Source organism: Protopterus annectens, chromosome 8.part0 (assembly GCF_019279795.1).
Source record: "Protopterus annectens isolate FY-2018-M chromosome 8.part0, PAN1.0, whole genome shotgun sequence".
Lineage (NCBI taxonomy): Eukaryota > Metazoa > Chordata > Ceratodontiformes > Protopteridae > Protopterus > Protopterus annectens.
In genome coordinates this window covers 1,976,493,962-1,976,509,694 of record NC_056741.1, presented here as the reverse complement: position 1 = coordinate 1,976,509,694, position 15,733 = coordinate 1,976,493,962, and the positions used below count along the sequence as shown (strand labels likewise).

At 42.8% G+C, this 15,733-nt stretch overlaps 1 protein-coding gene across 1 annotated transcript in view; it reads right to left on the bottom strand.

Annotated features, from left to right (window-relative positions):
• SLC7A6OS (solute carrier family 7 member 6 opposite strand) overlaps positions 1-15,524 on the bottom strand; it is a 481,086-nt gene extending 465,562 nt beyond the window's left edge. The window contains exon 1 of the mRNA XM_044081518.1: positions 15,274-15,524. Within this exon, the coding sequence (XP_043937453.1) occupies positions 15,274-15,468 (195 nt within the window). The 5' untranslated portion in view covers positions 15,469-15,524. The remainder of the gene's footprint in view (positions 1-15,273) is intronic.
• Positions 15,525-15,733: the final 209 nt, after the last annotated feature.

The window sequence follows — 15,733 nt, the reverse complement described above, 5'->3', positions numbered from 1 at the left end:
AAGGGGGTCTTCCTCTTCAGACCAGAAGAGAAAGCCTTCAAGGGGGGGAAATGCAGGGTCCCCTCCGAGCCAGACCCATTAACAAGAGTTTGTTGTGGTGCTCTACCAAGGTCCTGGGGTTAAATGCGGCACAAATGTCACATTCAGCCTCCAGGTGTGAAGCACCCTAACAATAAAAGCATCTTCCAACCACACAAGGAGCATTTCTTAAAGCCTGAGGGCTTATCAGCCGTAATCAAAAAACTACACTAAGCACACAAACCCATACACACCAAAAACCTTCACAGTCAAGCTCCAACGGCTACAAGAAAAGGGTGCCAAAACCCACCACACACTAAGTTCCCTAAAGATCTAAGCTAAGGGAATGGAGGTAACACTATATAAAAAATCACTAACACTAAAACCACACTATCAACTACCCTAAAGAGAGAAGAAAATAGTATGAAACACTTATCTTAGCCAGAGCCAAGGAATCACATCTGCTTCCTCTGTCCTGCTCACTGTTGTCTCTAGTCCTTCCTACCTCTCACTGTATATCATGGCTGCTTTAGAGCTGTGTGGAATAAAAATGGTGGGATTACCTCTAAAAGCTAAGCCTGCATACAACGGATTGTGTAAATCACACGGCAAATGAGATCTGGGGGTTAGAGGGCAGCAGTGAATCATGGGAGAGGAGAGGAGCTAGAGCCTTGGATCCATCTGTAGTACGTTGCCGATTCGGATCAGATATCAGATCCTAGACCCTATGGTGATGAATGATGACTTGGATAACATCAGAGCTGTCAGTTGTGGAGCCTCATCTACCTGTAACCTTTGCATAATTAAGTCTTCCATAAACATTTCCACATTTCTCTGCTTTGTACAAATTTTCATAAGATTTCCATATTATCTCCAAAACCTCTAGAGGATCTCTGGTTATTTCTCTTCTTAGGGAAAGTTTAACAACAACCCTTTCAACATCCTGCTGCCCAAGTAGTCGTACTAAGTTTTTGTGCTCTGGAGTTATCAAAAAATAGTTGCTTAACAGCAATCTTTCTAAACTCGTGCATATTATCCAGATGCTCTCGTTTTCTCTTTAGCACGCTGCATATGCTCCTCCTCTTGTTCTGGGAGATTTCCCCTTACGCCAATACTTGAACTTCTGTCAGCTATTTAAGTAATTTCTATTACTTCTTAAACTAGACCTTATTTTTAATCTCCATTTTCATTTTATTGAAGTCACTAGCTATAACTTAAGACATTTCTTCTCTTCCTAATAACTCTCAAATAATTTCCACTGTCTATTCCTTAAATTCCTCTCTTTTTAACAGGTATGTGAGAAAGTGCCGGTGTCTTATTTTTACTTCATTATCCTGCATTTTTTACCCCCCCCCCCCCCCCACCACCACCACCACTGGTGCAGGAGCTGAAATAGTTGCTGGATTTGTGTGTTGAAGCTTTCAGTTAAATGCACATGCTCCTGTGAAATAGGATTTCTATTCAATCTAGCCCAGTTACTGTATCTTGGGGAATAATATATAAATTATGTCAGAGTTTCTACTACTAAATTCACAGCTTCCATACCAAACATTTTCATAAATTTCTTCAGAAATCTACCCTCTGTTAGTTTACTGATCCTTTCTGGTGTCAGAAGACAAATTTTAGGTAAGCTGTAGATGCTACTTGCTACAAAGGTTAAATTCAAATGTCCTGCTACTAGCTGCTTATTTTCTGTGTTACTAATACAGTGATTTATGCCACACTGCCAGTTATGCAGTAGTCAGCTGACTGCATTGTACAGACACAGGCATTTAAAATCTTATATAATCTATTCCAATCCACATTTTACTTTATCAGTAGTTATGAAAAAAAAGGATCTGGTTCATGTTAGGATGCACACTGCTCTTAGTTTGTAAACTTACACTGATTGTTTTAGACCAGTAGCACATACAGTACAAATCAATTCCAAACCCAAATGCACAACACTCCCTTCTGCCCACATCAGTTAGTATCTGAAAAAATGGATTAGCATTTTTCAGCCATCTCTCTAGCAAACATGGTTGTAATGGACATCCTGAGATAATGAAGCAGTTGTCTCATCTTTACTGAAAATCACCCATCACTTAAACCAACAGACATTGTGCAACAGGTGAAGTTACACAATTTATTGGAGGCAAAGCTCTCTTACAAAGCCACAACAAATAAGAAGCATGGACAGCTCAGACCAAACACAGACCTAAACCACAAAGCCTCCTAAATGTAACTCAAGAAACAAGTAACCTCACGTCACAGGCAGCACAAAGGAGGAAGGTGATCTGGCCCTTTACTTTACCCCCCCCCCCTCCCATAAGAACAGCAATTCTAACATCAACGTCCTCCTCCCTCAGTCTTGTTCATTGTTGTCCATAGTCCTCCCTGCCTCTCTCTGTACATCATGGCTGCTTTAGAGCTGTGTGGAATAAAACTGGTGGGATTACCTCTAAAAGCTGATCCTGCATCCAAGGGACTGTGTAAATCATGTAAACAACTCTAAGATCAGCTGTGCAATGTCAAAGTGGGTTACTTCAGTTTGCCTCTGCTTCCTGTTTGATTAGATTAAAGAGTTGACACCACATAACTGTTGTCTGCAAAGTGTATGCTGCAGCCCACCTGATATTCCACACAGTCAAGAGCCATGCTAAGAAGGAAAATGTTCCCCTGTATGCATCACTTTTCAAACCAATTCTATAACACAGAAAACCTGTCTGAAACCTACTCACACACCATCTGGCACAACTGGAGAAGGTATAAATATTCGTTACAAAGCAACTCAAAAACCCTGAAGGTTTGTGTTGCAACCAAATAATCTTTCTCTGTATCCTACTGTCTTCATAGAGAATACTTATGCCTGATATACAGTAAATTAAATGAACCTTTGTTTGAAATTCCGTTTAGAACACCTGGCTGACCTTAAACAAATGCACTTATGCTCAATAAAAGTTAAAATCAACCATACCCTTAAAGACGACAGCTTTATATCTTAAACTTCCGTGCTTATGGAATAAACCCCTTCTGTCAGTTACACCCTGTTTACCTAGTTCTGCACTGCGGCACAGACAGCATCTTGTCGACAACTCAAGTTAGAACAGTAACTCAGGTTCTGGAGATGATGGGTAGAGGAGGGATGGCAGTAAGCAGACAACACTGGCTTGCCCATTCTTGGACAGGGAGAGAGGAGTACTGGTGGTCCCATTCAGATGGGCACCACTACACAAGTCGAGGTTTACTAAGTAACAATGGCTAGGACCAAGGACCTGGGCTTTGGGGCTTGACTCTACCAAGCCAGAGAAGATGGCTCTCTAAGGCACGTATGGGACGAAAATCCCAGGATGCAAAAAACTCCCTTACTAGCCTCAGTAAGAAACTGAGATGCCTCATAAAATTCTCCAAAGCTAGTTACGAAAATAAAATTGCCAAAGATTCCAAAGACAACCACAAAGCATTCTATAACTATGTCAAGAATCTAAATGGCAATGCTCAGATCTGCTCTGAGCTAAAACAGAATGGCATTAAATATACTGATCTGAAGGATCGATTCAGTGCCAACTTCACCCCCCTGTCACCCCCTAAATGGCCCATCTCAATACCGGAAGATTGCCAAATTCCAGTAATAACGGCCACACAGGTACAAAACGCACTCTCTAAAGCCAAGAATACAGCATCCATGGGACCAGACGACATCCCGGCTGTGTACTACATGAACTACAATATGAACTGGCACCTCACCTAAGTGTCATGTTTAATCATAGCCTCACCTCAGGTTTCGTGCCCACTGAGTGGCGCAGAGCTACAGTTATCCCAATCCACAAGGGGGGATCCACCTTGGATCCCGGAAACTACCGTCCCATCAGTCTGACAAGCCTTATCTGCAAGGCCATGGAGCGTATTATCATGGAACTTATAAACAAAGACATTGGCAACCTTCAAACACTGGACCCCACCCAGTTTGGGTTCGTGAAGGGCCGATCTTGTCTCCTGAACCTGTTTGACTTCTTTGAATCAGTCTCCAGAGCCATGGACAAGGGTAAGGTGGTGCACACAGCCTATCTAGACCTTGCCAAGGCCTTTGACACCATCCCCCACTCTGGAATCATAGATAAACTTACTAAGTTGGGCATTAATCCCTATGTCACCCAATGGGTTGCTAAATGGCTTACTGATAGAACCCACACTGTAAAAGTAGCCGACTCCAAATCCACCTCCAGACAAGTGACAAGTGGAGTACCTCAGGGTTCAGTCCTGGGGCCGCTCTTGTTTGGCATCTACTTCTCTGAAGTACAGGTCAACACTAAGGGACTCTGGCTAACAAAGTTTGCAGATGACTGCAAACTGGGAGCCATTATTGAATCCCCAAATGATGTGGATACTCTACAAAAGGGCCTTACAGAAACAGATGCTTGGTGCCAGAGCCATGGGCTCAAGCTCAATGCCAAGAAATGTATTGTTATCCCATTTGGGAAAAAAAACATGTATCCATGAATTACCATATAGGTGGCAGTACACTAAACACAGAAAGTGTGATAAGAGACTTAGGGACACAGGTGGACAGTGGTCTCACCTTCGATAACCACATCGCCACAACAGTCAGGAAATCCTTCTATGTGGCACACCTCATCACAAAGGGCTTTTCATCCAGAAAAAAGGAGGTCATTGTCCCACTTTACTCATCCCTCATTAGACCCATTATAGAATACAATGCCCCATTTGGTATGTACCTCTCAAGACATCTGCAACAACTGGAAAGGCCTCAGAAATACCTCACTAACAGAATCACAGGCCTAAAGCAGATGCCCTACGCTGACCGCCTTAAAAAACTCCAGCTATACTCTGTCGCATATCGTCTACTCAGAGGCGATCTCTGCTTAACATGCAAGGCCATGTCAAACCCAGAGCTGTTGGACATGCTACACTTAAAGAAATCCCAATCCCTCAGAGCTACACGCTCCAGGGATCTAAACCTCGTCATCACAATAAACAAAACATGCTGGAGGGATAGGTTCCTGACCCAGAGACTCCCCAGACTCTGGAATAGATTGCCCATACATGTCAAGCAGAGTGGCTCTTTAGACCTCTTCAAGAGGAACCTTGACGATTGGATGGGAGAAAGGAAATTCACCCCAGGGATCACGTCAGTCGCCCTGCTAGACAGGGGTCCAGGAAAGTAAATAATGTGGGAAGAAATAGCCAGGGAATTTTTATGGCTAGGCTTGTATAGGCCCTAGGGCTGATAGCCTAGTACCAACCTATGAACGTGTGTGTGTGTGTGTGTGTGTGTGTGTGTGTGTGTGTGTGTGTGTGTGTGTGTGTGTGTGTAATTAAACCCATGTTACAGGGGGCTGGGGCAAGCCCCTGCAAGCATTATGGCCTTAATTTAAACACCCATGCTGAAAACTTAGATGATAGTCCCTGCAATCAGTTCCCACCCAGAGGAGGAATATGGACCTAGACCTGGATTGCAAGGAGGGCTGATTGCTGGCAAACACTGAAGACCAAATGATTAAATGAACAATTATGTCAACAACAACAATATATGTTAAACAACACAGGCATCAGTAAGTTCAAACAAAGGATCTGAAGCATCGAGCTATTCCATGGCCAGAAGGCCCTGTGCTTTTTCAAGAAACATAAATGTACAACTGCCTGTTTTTTTTTTTTATCCTAATAATGTTGAGAAGTGTTTTGTTAAATGTATTTGTTCAAGTAAGGACTTAAACTCTTGGGTCTTCTCCCAAAACCATCCATGGTTTACAGGCAACAAAGTGGAGATTAGGGATAAAGCTCTAACTACATCCCAGGTGACCCAGGTTCAATTAATGGTTCAGGCTGAACGGGATTGGGGTAGAATGTTTAAGGGGTTCCTCTAGATCATACATAAAAAAAGTCCTCATTAAAGCAGTTAATGGCATGCCCCAACCCTAAGGGCACACACATATTCCATGCTGGCCTTAGAAATGAGATAGGACTAACAAAGTCCAAATAAATGTGTTAAGTGGATCTCCACATGCAAATATTAAAAATTATCTCCTGGTGCTGCACAACTGCATATGAGCTACCAAAGCCTGCTATGAAACATTAACAGACTTCTTACATGGGATACAACAGTACTTGAAGGTACAAGAAACATGATCCGGCTATACAATTGCCAATCTAAAACATGTTATACTTGTTTCTACTGCTCTCTTTTTTAATGTGCATAGCCAGCTTTAGGCACCAGCAAATCCTGCAGTCAGTGGGCCCCCGCCACCACCACAAATTGTCTTATTTTGATATTTTATAACATTGCTGTACTATCTTTTGTTGGTTTTGCTTAATAAACCAGACTGGTAGGAATAATTCATACCTCCTTTATAATTTAATGATATCCCTGGTTATTGTAACAGTGTTTTGTCAAGTAACAGGCTTCAAAAGTCCATTAAATATTTTACCACTGACATAAAGCTCCCTGGCTTAGTTAATCCTGCTGATGGACATTCTCTCCCCACTAAAATGAACAAACTTTAGGTACCTGCAATACCACTGCCTGCAACAGGGGCCCCCTTAATCATCGCTGACTATATGCCCCCCCCCCCCCAAAAAAAAAAACTTTTAGTTAGGCAAAAAAAATGACCAAAATAAGTCAAACTTATAAATTTTCTGATTAACCTCTTTAACCTGAACAGGGTTGCAATATGACCCTGCTAGGATAAAGCTAATAATTTACATGAGCAAGGTAAGTACTAGAGAGATCAGCAACCCAAAGTGACTAATTTCAGTACATACCATGGATTATAAAAAGAGCTCAAGCTTCTAATCTTCAGCAATGGTTCCCTCTTTCAAGAAGGATACCAGACACTATAACTCTCAACTTGTTTGATCAAGAATTCTGGGCAAAACCAAAAATAGCAGAATAAAACCTCAAAATCAGGAACATATTTTAAATATTACCCTAATAATGCATTTTCTGGACAATAAGAACTATGAAACTCTGATGTCTGTAATCCTAAATGATTTGCCAACAAATCAAACCTTCCATGAAGGACAGAGCAAAATTATGAGACAAAATCAGGGACAATGACAGGACTCCTTGATGAAATAAATAAAAGGGACTTCTGCTGCTGTTTGACATCCGCTAAACAACAGTTCCTGATTTGGTGTGTCAATACCACTGCTGAACAATGTACTGCTATTTGCTGAAATAAAGGTAAAACTAGTTTTGCCATGGCTTGTGTGTGCGCACGCTGGGGGGGGGGTCTATTTCAGTTTATTGAAAAAACAGATTACTGAAACCCATATAGTCGATAAACTACATGAAGCCAAACACCATTCACAAATAAAACAAACAAAGATGTTTTGCAGGGGGATACGCCCCCATGCACCACACACCCCTACTACTTACTTAAACCAGTTCTGAGATCATACTACAGTGAGAAAAAGGAGAAATTCCCTAATCTGCACTGTACCATGATCTCAGTCAAAACCGTTCAAGGAACTAAACAGTTGACCATACGAGTTTAGACAACCTGTCTTTTAGGTTCATAGGTTCATACTAGGCTATCTGCCCTAGGGCATTTATAAGCCTAGCCAGAATGTGTTTGGCTTTCGCCACCCATTTTAAATTTATTTTGCTATGCCCTTTTTCGAGGTTAGTATACTGTGCCTCTGTCTAACAGTGACACAGAAGTGATACCCGGGGTAAACCTACGATCTCCCATCCATTCATCAAGATTCCTCTTGAAGAGAGTCAATGAGGGACTCTGCCTAACCTGGACTGGGATTTTATTCCAGAGTGAAGGGAGCCTCTGGGTTATGAATCTGTCCCTCCAGCATGTCCTATTTATTTCAGTGCTGAGGTTCAAGTCTCTCGAGCGCGTAGCTCGATGCGATTTGGATTTTCTGAGGTGCAGCATGTCCATTAATTCCGGGTTGGACATGGCTTTATACGTCAGGCACAGATCGCCTCTGAACAGGCAGTATGCCACTGAGTAGAGCTGGAGTTTCTTTAACCGGGCAGCATATGACATCTGTTTGAGCCCTTTGATCCTCTTGGTGAGGTACTTTTGGGGTCTTTCCAGTTGCTGCAGGTGTCTGGTAAGGTACATCCCAAAAGGGGCATTGTACTCAATTATGGGCCTGATGAGGGATGAGTAAAGAGGCACGATGACCTCCCCTGATCTAGATGTGAATCCCTTCATGATTAGGTGGGCTATATAAAATGTTATTCTAACCACTTTGGCCACGTGGCTGTCAAATGAGAGATTGACATCAACTTGGGTCCCCAGGTCCCTAATTACTTCTTCTGTACTTAATGGATTACCACCTATGTGGTAATTTATGGGCACTTTGTTTTTGCCAAAGGGGATGACTATACACTTTTTGGCATTTAGCTTGAGGCCATGGCTCTGGCACCAGTTGTCTGTTTCTATGAGGCCCTTTTGGAGGATTCTTGTGTCGGCTGGAGAGTCGATTATGGCACCCAGTTTGCAGTCATCTGCGAACTTTGTCAACCACAGTCCTTCTGTGTTGGCCTGTACCTCCGAGAAATATATACCGAACAAGAGAGGTCCCAGGACTGAGCCTTGTGGGACACCACTTGTAACTGGTTTGGAGTCTGACATGGCTCCAGCAATTCTAACCATGTGGGTTCTGTCCTTGAGCCAGTTTGCAATCCATCTAGTGACAGAGGGGTTTATATTTAAGCTGGTGAGCTTATCTATAATGCCTGAGTGGGGTATTGTATCGAAGGCTTTTGCGAGGTCCAGGTAGGCTGTGTGGACCACCTTCCCCTCGTCAATGGCCTTGGTGACTGTTTCAAAGAAATCAACCAGGTTTAAGAGGCAGGATCTGCCCTTGAAGCCGAACTGGGTAGGATCCAGTGTCTGTAGGTCCCCAATATCTTTATTTATGAGGTCCATGATGATCCTTTCCATAGCTTTGCAGACCAAGCTAGTCAGGCTTATGGGGCGATAGTTTCCAGGATCCGTTGAGGCACCACCTTTATGGAGAGGGACCACTGTTGCTGTACGCCACTCTTTGGGCACATATCCTGTAGTAAGGCTGAGACTGAACAGTAGTTTTATGTTTGGGTTTAGCTCTTCTTGGAATTTATGTAGGACGCAGCCCGGGACACCGTCTGATCCCATTGATGCTGTGTTTTTTGCTTTGGAGAGGGCGGCTCTTACCGTATAAATGCGTTTATAAAGGATTCTGCGGTCTGGGCCGTATTTTCCACAGGCCCGGGGGCTTTGAAGGATTCCACCTCGGTTTTGAGGAGTGTGAAATTTGCCTTAGAGAAGTTTTTCACTGTGGTTTTCTGGGCAGGGGGTGGGGTCGGGATGTGAATATCCAGTGAGATTAGTTTATGGTCTGACCTTATCAGTGAGGGATACACTTCTGGTCTGGAGCACAGAGTCCCCATGTTGGTGATGATCAGGTCCAGTATGTTTTCCCCTCTTGTGGGAGTGGTAACAAGTTGTTCCAGAACATCTGAGTTTATAAATTCTAGGAACCTTTGGGCTAGGGTGTTGGAGCTAGAGTAATGCTCCCAGTCTATGTTTGGGTAGTTGAAGTCGCCCAATATAATGGTGTTTGGAGAGACCTTCATATTTTCCAGTGTTCTCAGGAAGGCCGAATGGGGTTCCTGGGTTTGGGAGGGTGGTCTGTAGCAGGCTATAAACTGGAAGGCAGTTTTACCCACTGTTATTGGTTGCACATGGATAGTCTCTGATACTTCGTGCTTTGCCATTAACCTGGAGGTGTGGGTATCTTTGATGAATATCGATACTCCCCCTCCTTTTGTGGTTCGGTCCAAGTTTTAGGGCCGAAAAGCATGGTATGAGGTATAACCTGGTAGTGCTGGGGTGCTTTCGGGAGCCCTGAACCAGGTTTCTGTTACTGCACAGATATCGATGTTCTCCATGCTAAGGAGAGTTTCGAGTGCGTGCATCTTGAGGTTTAGACTTCTGGCGTTGAGTAGCATTACACTTAGTTTCTTATCCCTTGTGATAGTTATGGAGGTGGGTTTGTCTTTTGAGCCTTATCTAAAAAAGGCACTATGGGGGTAGCAAGAGCCTTCGCCAATATCCGAAAGCCCAGGGGTGACAGGTGCAAGCCGTCCCTAGGGAAGCATCGTGGCTTGTCGAGCATATCATCCCAGGCTGACAGGCATTGGATCCCCTTTGAATGACAAGTACTTGAGCCAATTGTTGAAATTGATCATCTTGTGGCATCATTCTTGGTGAGGGTACGATGCTACTCAAGGTCAGGGTCATACCGGCCTAGGCTACATGCTCAGAGAGCTCCTCTACGTCTCTTTTCATGTAGTCCAGGGAGGTACGTCTCAGGTCATTCACACCAGCATGGACAATGACTGAGTCATATTTGTACTTGCCTTGGAGTGACCTGAGTGCTTGTGTTATGTGGCGGATCCTAGCGCCCGACAGGCTGCTCACCGTGACCCTCTCCTTGTTCAGCCTGGTGAGCGGGACGTCACTGTACCTGATGATAGAGTCACCTATTAAAAGTGTATCAGGTGCGTTGTTTAGTCTTAAGGGCTGTGACTGTTCGGCACACTGGCTTTGTGAGATATGTGTTGCACATGTTTTGTTTTGGGGTAGCGGTTGCTTGGGTGTCTGCTTTGGAGGTCTCTGCTGCTTAGGCAGATCTTTATTTAGAGCCTCCGAGTACGTTTTTGTGTGATTATGTGTTTGGTTTGCTGTCGTGGTAGGTCTATGTGAGACTGGAATTGTAGCGAGTGTGGTTTCCTTCTCCTCGTGACTGGTTATGCCAGTAATGAGTTGAGAGAGCTTAGCCTCCAGTTTGGCTATATGGTTGCATCTCTCACATGTGTTGGAATTTGTTGGGAGGAGGAGAGGGTTGTCTGTGTACATGAGGCAGTTGTAACATTGCCTCAAGATTCCCAAATTCACCAGCTGGATCGGAGAGGAGATTGACAACTGACCTTTGGACACGCTAGAATAATATTGGGAATTCCTTTAGAATTGAAAACAAGGGCCAGTGGCGAGTGAGGGTGTAGTGCTTTTAATTTTTAGTGCTGACTTATATAATTGCTTTAGTGAGCAAGTGCCAGGTAACTTAAGTGCAATGTGTTACAGGTAACTTAAATGCAAAAACGACAAACAGTAACTTTCTTTCAAGTGAAACAAGGAAATAAGTACAGTAAGCAATGCAGATATCACTAGTGATCCACAGAAGCACTGTAAAGCCGTGTATTAGGTGGAATTAGCGTTCCAGGGAAATAAGCAAACAAACAAGCATATAAACAAAGCTAGATTCAGCAGGCCTGGATCTAGTCTATGCTACAGCAAACAAGGTGTACCAATTTCAGTAAGATACAGTTCAAATATTCAGGCACTATACACCTTTAACCAGAAATTCCCAGCTCAGAAGGGCAGAGTCCAGCCTCTTCTCCCACAAGAGTGCAGACCACGAACCTTCTTAATGTAAAATAACTGGCCTGAAGCCCAAGTGCTTAAACTAGAACTAATACACTTTAAGAATAACAGACACTGGGCTCACAATCAGCAGTTCCCAACTTAGAAGGATGAAAGCTACCTGTCCTGCCACCACAGTGCATGCCACAAACCTTCCTAATGTAAAACAACTAGTCTGAAGCCCAAGTGCTTAATCCAAAAGACTTAGAATGATAACTACACTTTAATCAAGTTACTACCAAGCAGTAATAAATACAATTGAATACTTTAGAGAATGCCTGGATTAGTGCTCAAGTTACACAAACAAAGCTAGATCCAGCAGGCCCGAATCCAGTCTATGCCACAGCAAACAGGCACCAACTTCAGTAAGAAGCAGTTCAGATATGCATGCACTATAAGCCTTTAACCAGAAATTCCCAGCTCAGAAGGGCAGAGTCCAGCCTCTCCTCCCACAAGAGTGCAGACCACGAACCCTCTTAATGTAAAATAACTGGCCTGAAAGCCCAAGTGCTTAAACCAGAATTAATACACTTTTAAAATAACAGACACTGAGCCCTCAATCAGCAGTTCCCAACCTAGAAGGATGTAAGCTACCTGCTCTGCCACTACAGTGCAGACCACAAACTCTCTCAGTGCAAAACAACTGGTCCGAAGCCCAAGTGTTTAAACCAAAAGGCTTAGAATGATTTACACCAAGCAGTAATAAATACAACTGAGTACTTTTAAGATGATGCAAAAGTAAAATAAAGTAGGTAGAAACACAAGTACAGTAAAAGCAGATGAAATTTTTTTTCTGAACAAATGCTGAGATCAAAGAAACAGATTTGAGTGCTGAAACTAGAAAACTGGCTAGTTATAAGAAAAAAAAAACTAAGCTAGAAGGCTTCCCTCCAACACAGAAGGGCTTGTGAGCTCAGAAGCCTACAAATAGTCTATACCACTTAACAGGAAAGGCAAGAAACTAGCTTAATTTTTTTTCCTGTTTCCCAGATGCTCTCTTTGTACACAGTAGGAGTGCCTGAAATCAGAATATGATCTCACTGCACTCAGTTGAGTGAGCAAATGAGATGGGCCCAGAAGGAGTATCCAAACACAAATTTACAAGAGGGGCGGGCAGTTTCAAGGCCACTAAAGATTAACACCAAAACAAAAACAGGGAGGGTGGGTGGCACTAACTGAAGAGCAGAGTCAAAACTTCCAGTTCAGTTAATATTCCTGCAACACAGTTAAAATCAATTTAAATACTGTATTTTTTTGAAAAGAAAAAATGCAGATAAAGGTACTTAAATTCTCTTATACGTCCAGTTGAATACAGCTAGTTCTTAGCTGGCCAAAGCTGAGGTTTTTAAGCAGAAAATATTTCACACTGTACCACTTAAATAGGCAAGGACAGGAAATCAAAGAATGTGGCTACCCACACACCTGTAATTACTAGCAAATAACAAAATTCAGCACACTGACTAACTTCCAGTTCAGTTAATATTCCTGCACAGTTAAAATAAATTTAAATACTGTATTTTTTGAAAAAAAAATGTGCAGATAAAGGTACTTAAATTCTCTTATACATCCAGTTGAATACAGCTAGTTCTTAGCCGGCCAAAGCTGAGGTTTTTAAGCCGATGAAATGCAACAGACCTGTGTGTGTTTAAAAAGAAATACCCCTGATTTTTATCTGTGCACATGCCCAATAATGCCAGGACATGTACATTATTCCTCTGTGCAGCAGTAAAAACTACAGTTAACAAGCAATACTTCAAAAGTAAGGCATAAAATACATCACAGAACATTCAGGCACTTGGATCTGCTAGGAGTCTGGTGGCCTCCCATTCCCCAGACTTTATAAATGGATTACGACATGGATTTAGTGGTGGCCACTGCTCTCAACTGCACCCATTCTAAAACCAGCCTTGCTCAGATGTGTGTGTGTACAGAAGGTTGATGTATGTTATGTGCAGGGCGGGGAAGTGTGATCATTACCTTAATTTTCATCACAGTCAAACCTTAGAGGTGTACAGAGGAGATCATTATAGCTTGTGTTTGGGCTGGGGACAGTGTAGTCATTGTTTCTTTTACTTTTCTCTAAGGCCTCAGAGGTGTACAAAGAAGACTGATATAGCTTATATAGGGGCAGTGACTGTCTAGGAGCAACAAAGTGGAATACATTACTATAGTAATTTTTTTTCACTTTCCTCACAATAACACATCAGGCACATTTACAGGTGGCTGTCTTTGGGGGTTAGGGGTAGAGGCAGCATGGTATGTATGTGCGTGACAGCAGTCACTTGAAATACAGGACTATCGCCATTTGAACAACTGCTTCCCACCCCCCCAATCTAACACCAGAACATCTACTTTTTTCCCCCCAAATCTACCACCACAGGGATGCAAAGGCAGCGACCTGTCTTTTTCAGGGGCTTAGAGAGGTAGGCCTGTATTCCTGGAAAGAATCTGTGTATCCTCACTGCAATTAACTTGTTAATTTACTGTGAGCAACTATTTAGTCAGCTTTGAACATTAAGCCTTGAAAGAAGAAAAAATATGCAAGACTGAAATACTTTGATTTCTCATTACTTTTGTTCAGACCACCACTGGATTATAAGGTTGGAAAATGCTATAAAATGCATCTCAGTGCATTTATAATCCTAAAGCTTATGGGAATCCTAGCTTAAGTTATTTTCTAAACCGTAGTTACTATGCTATCTTGATAAAGAGATGTGTGTTGAAAGGATGCAAAGAAAACTAAAGATGAACAGCAACACTGAATCACTTTCCTTAATCATGCCATTTGTTTGGACCAAAAGGCTGTGTAAAAAGAAAAAAAAGTTAAAATGCACCTCAGAGCATATAGAAAGTTGTGACTTCTTGAAAAAGCTGAACAGTAAACCAAAATGTGAGAAAAAGGAAAAAAAAAAAAACAAAGTTGGGCACGTGGTCGGGGGCCCAAGACTGGTCACAGTCACACTGGTGACAGGACATGGGAGCACTGGAGGATGTGTGCATGGGGCAGGTGAAACCTAGAGCTCCATTTCATCAAAGTCCTATAAATGGTTGTTGTAATGTATTACTGTTGCAAATAAAAGAGCGTCACTGTCCCTGTGTGTACAATGTGAAAGGCAAGCTTGTTGTAATGTAGGCGTACTGTAGCTACAGGTGACTCTCTGGTACTACTCCTAAAGCTTTGCAACTTGAACTAAAATGTAGTTTAGGAGAGGTGGCAGTGACAGGTTGATGCTTATCATTTTGGGAGTCCCCTGGGCACTTGCTAACACCGGTCCTTTTAATGTGGTCACGCTCTGTGGTAAAACCTACATACGGCATCGTTCTCTGTGCCATGTGAAATGTCTGTAAATGTGGTCTGCTGCATGAAGACTACTCACATGGCATTATGCTACCTCATCTGTAGTTGTGAAGCATCAGGAGACTTTTTTTCACAAACAGATGCATTTAAAACAATGCACATTAGAACGTTTCAGTTAAAACGTTTTATAACACGTGTATTACTCCAACCAGCTGGAAGAACACAGCCAATGCTCTTTTTAACGTTTCTTTCCAGTTAGGAAAGAAAACTAGACAAGACATAACCGGACTTTAGAAAAATCAGATGCCAATTTACTGTAGCTGTTACGGCTTTTAACTCGGGAGTGTAAATAACTAGAAATTTCCACACAATCCCACGTAACCGTTTCTTATACACCAGCACAGCTGATAAGCACTAACAAGATGTGCAGAAAATTCTCCAAACATGTCCTATGTTCCCTCCAAGCACCACTGGGATCCTTCCCCTACCCAAGCGCGGGGCTGTCGTCATGGCCCATCTTCTCCTCACCTGCGACTTCACAGTGGCAGCGAGTTTGAAAACAGAATTATGAATCTCCACGGGCTCAGAGTCAGTGTCATGAATCGCCGCATCTTCGTTATAGCCCACTCCATTATTACCACGCCATCGCTTGCAAGAAAGCAATAAAGCTTCAGCTGGATCGGCACATCGCTTTCGCTTCACTCGCAAAAGCACTGCTGACATGCTGTACCTTACTAAACAACCATCGACGTTGGAACTTACAACTTATTCGGGGCGGGGCGGTGTCATGCAGATGTGTGTCAAAACCACCAAGGGGCGGGGTTTCAATTTCCGATTAAAGTACTCTAAGTAGTACAGTTACAAAATTACACTACGTAAGTTAAACAACTACAACAAAACGAGTGCTTTATTGAGAAAAACAATACCTCTCAAGTGTACCTCATTACGAGGAACATACCTCATTTGGGGTCTTAAAAAGTTCATGTTC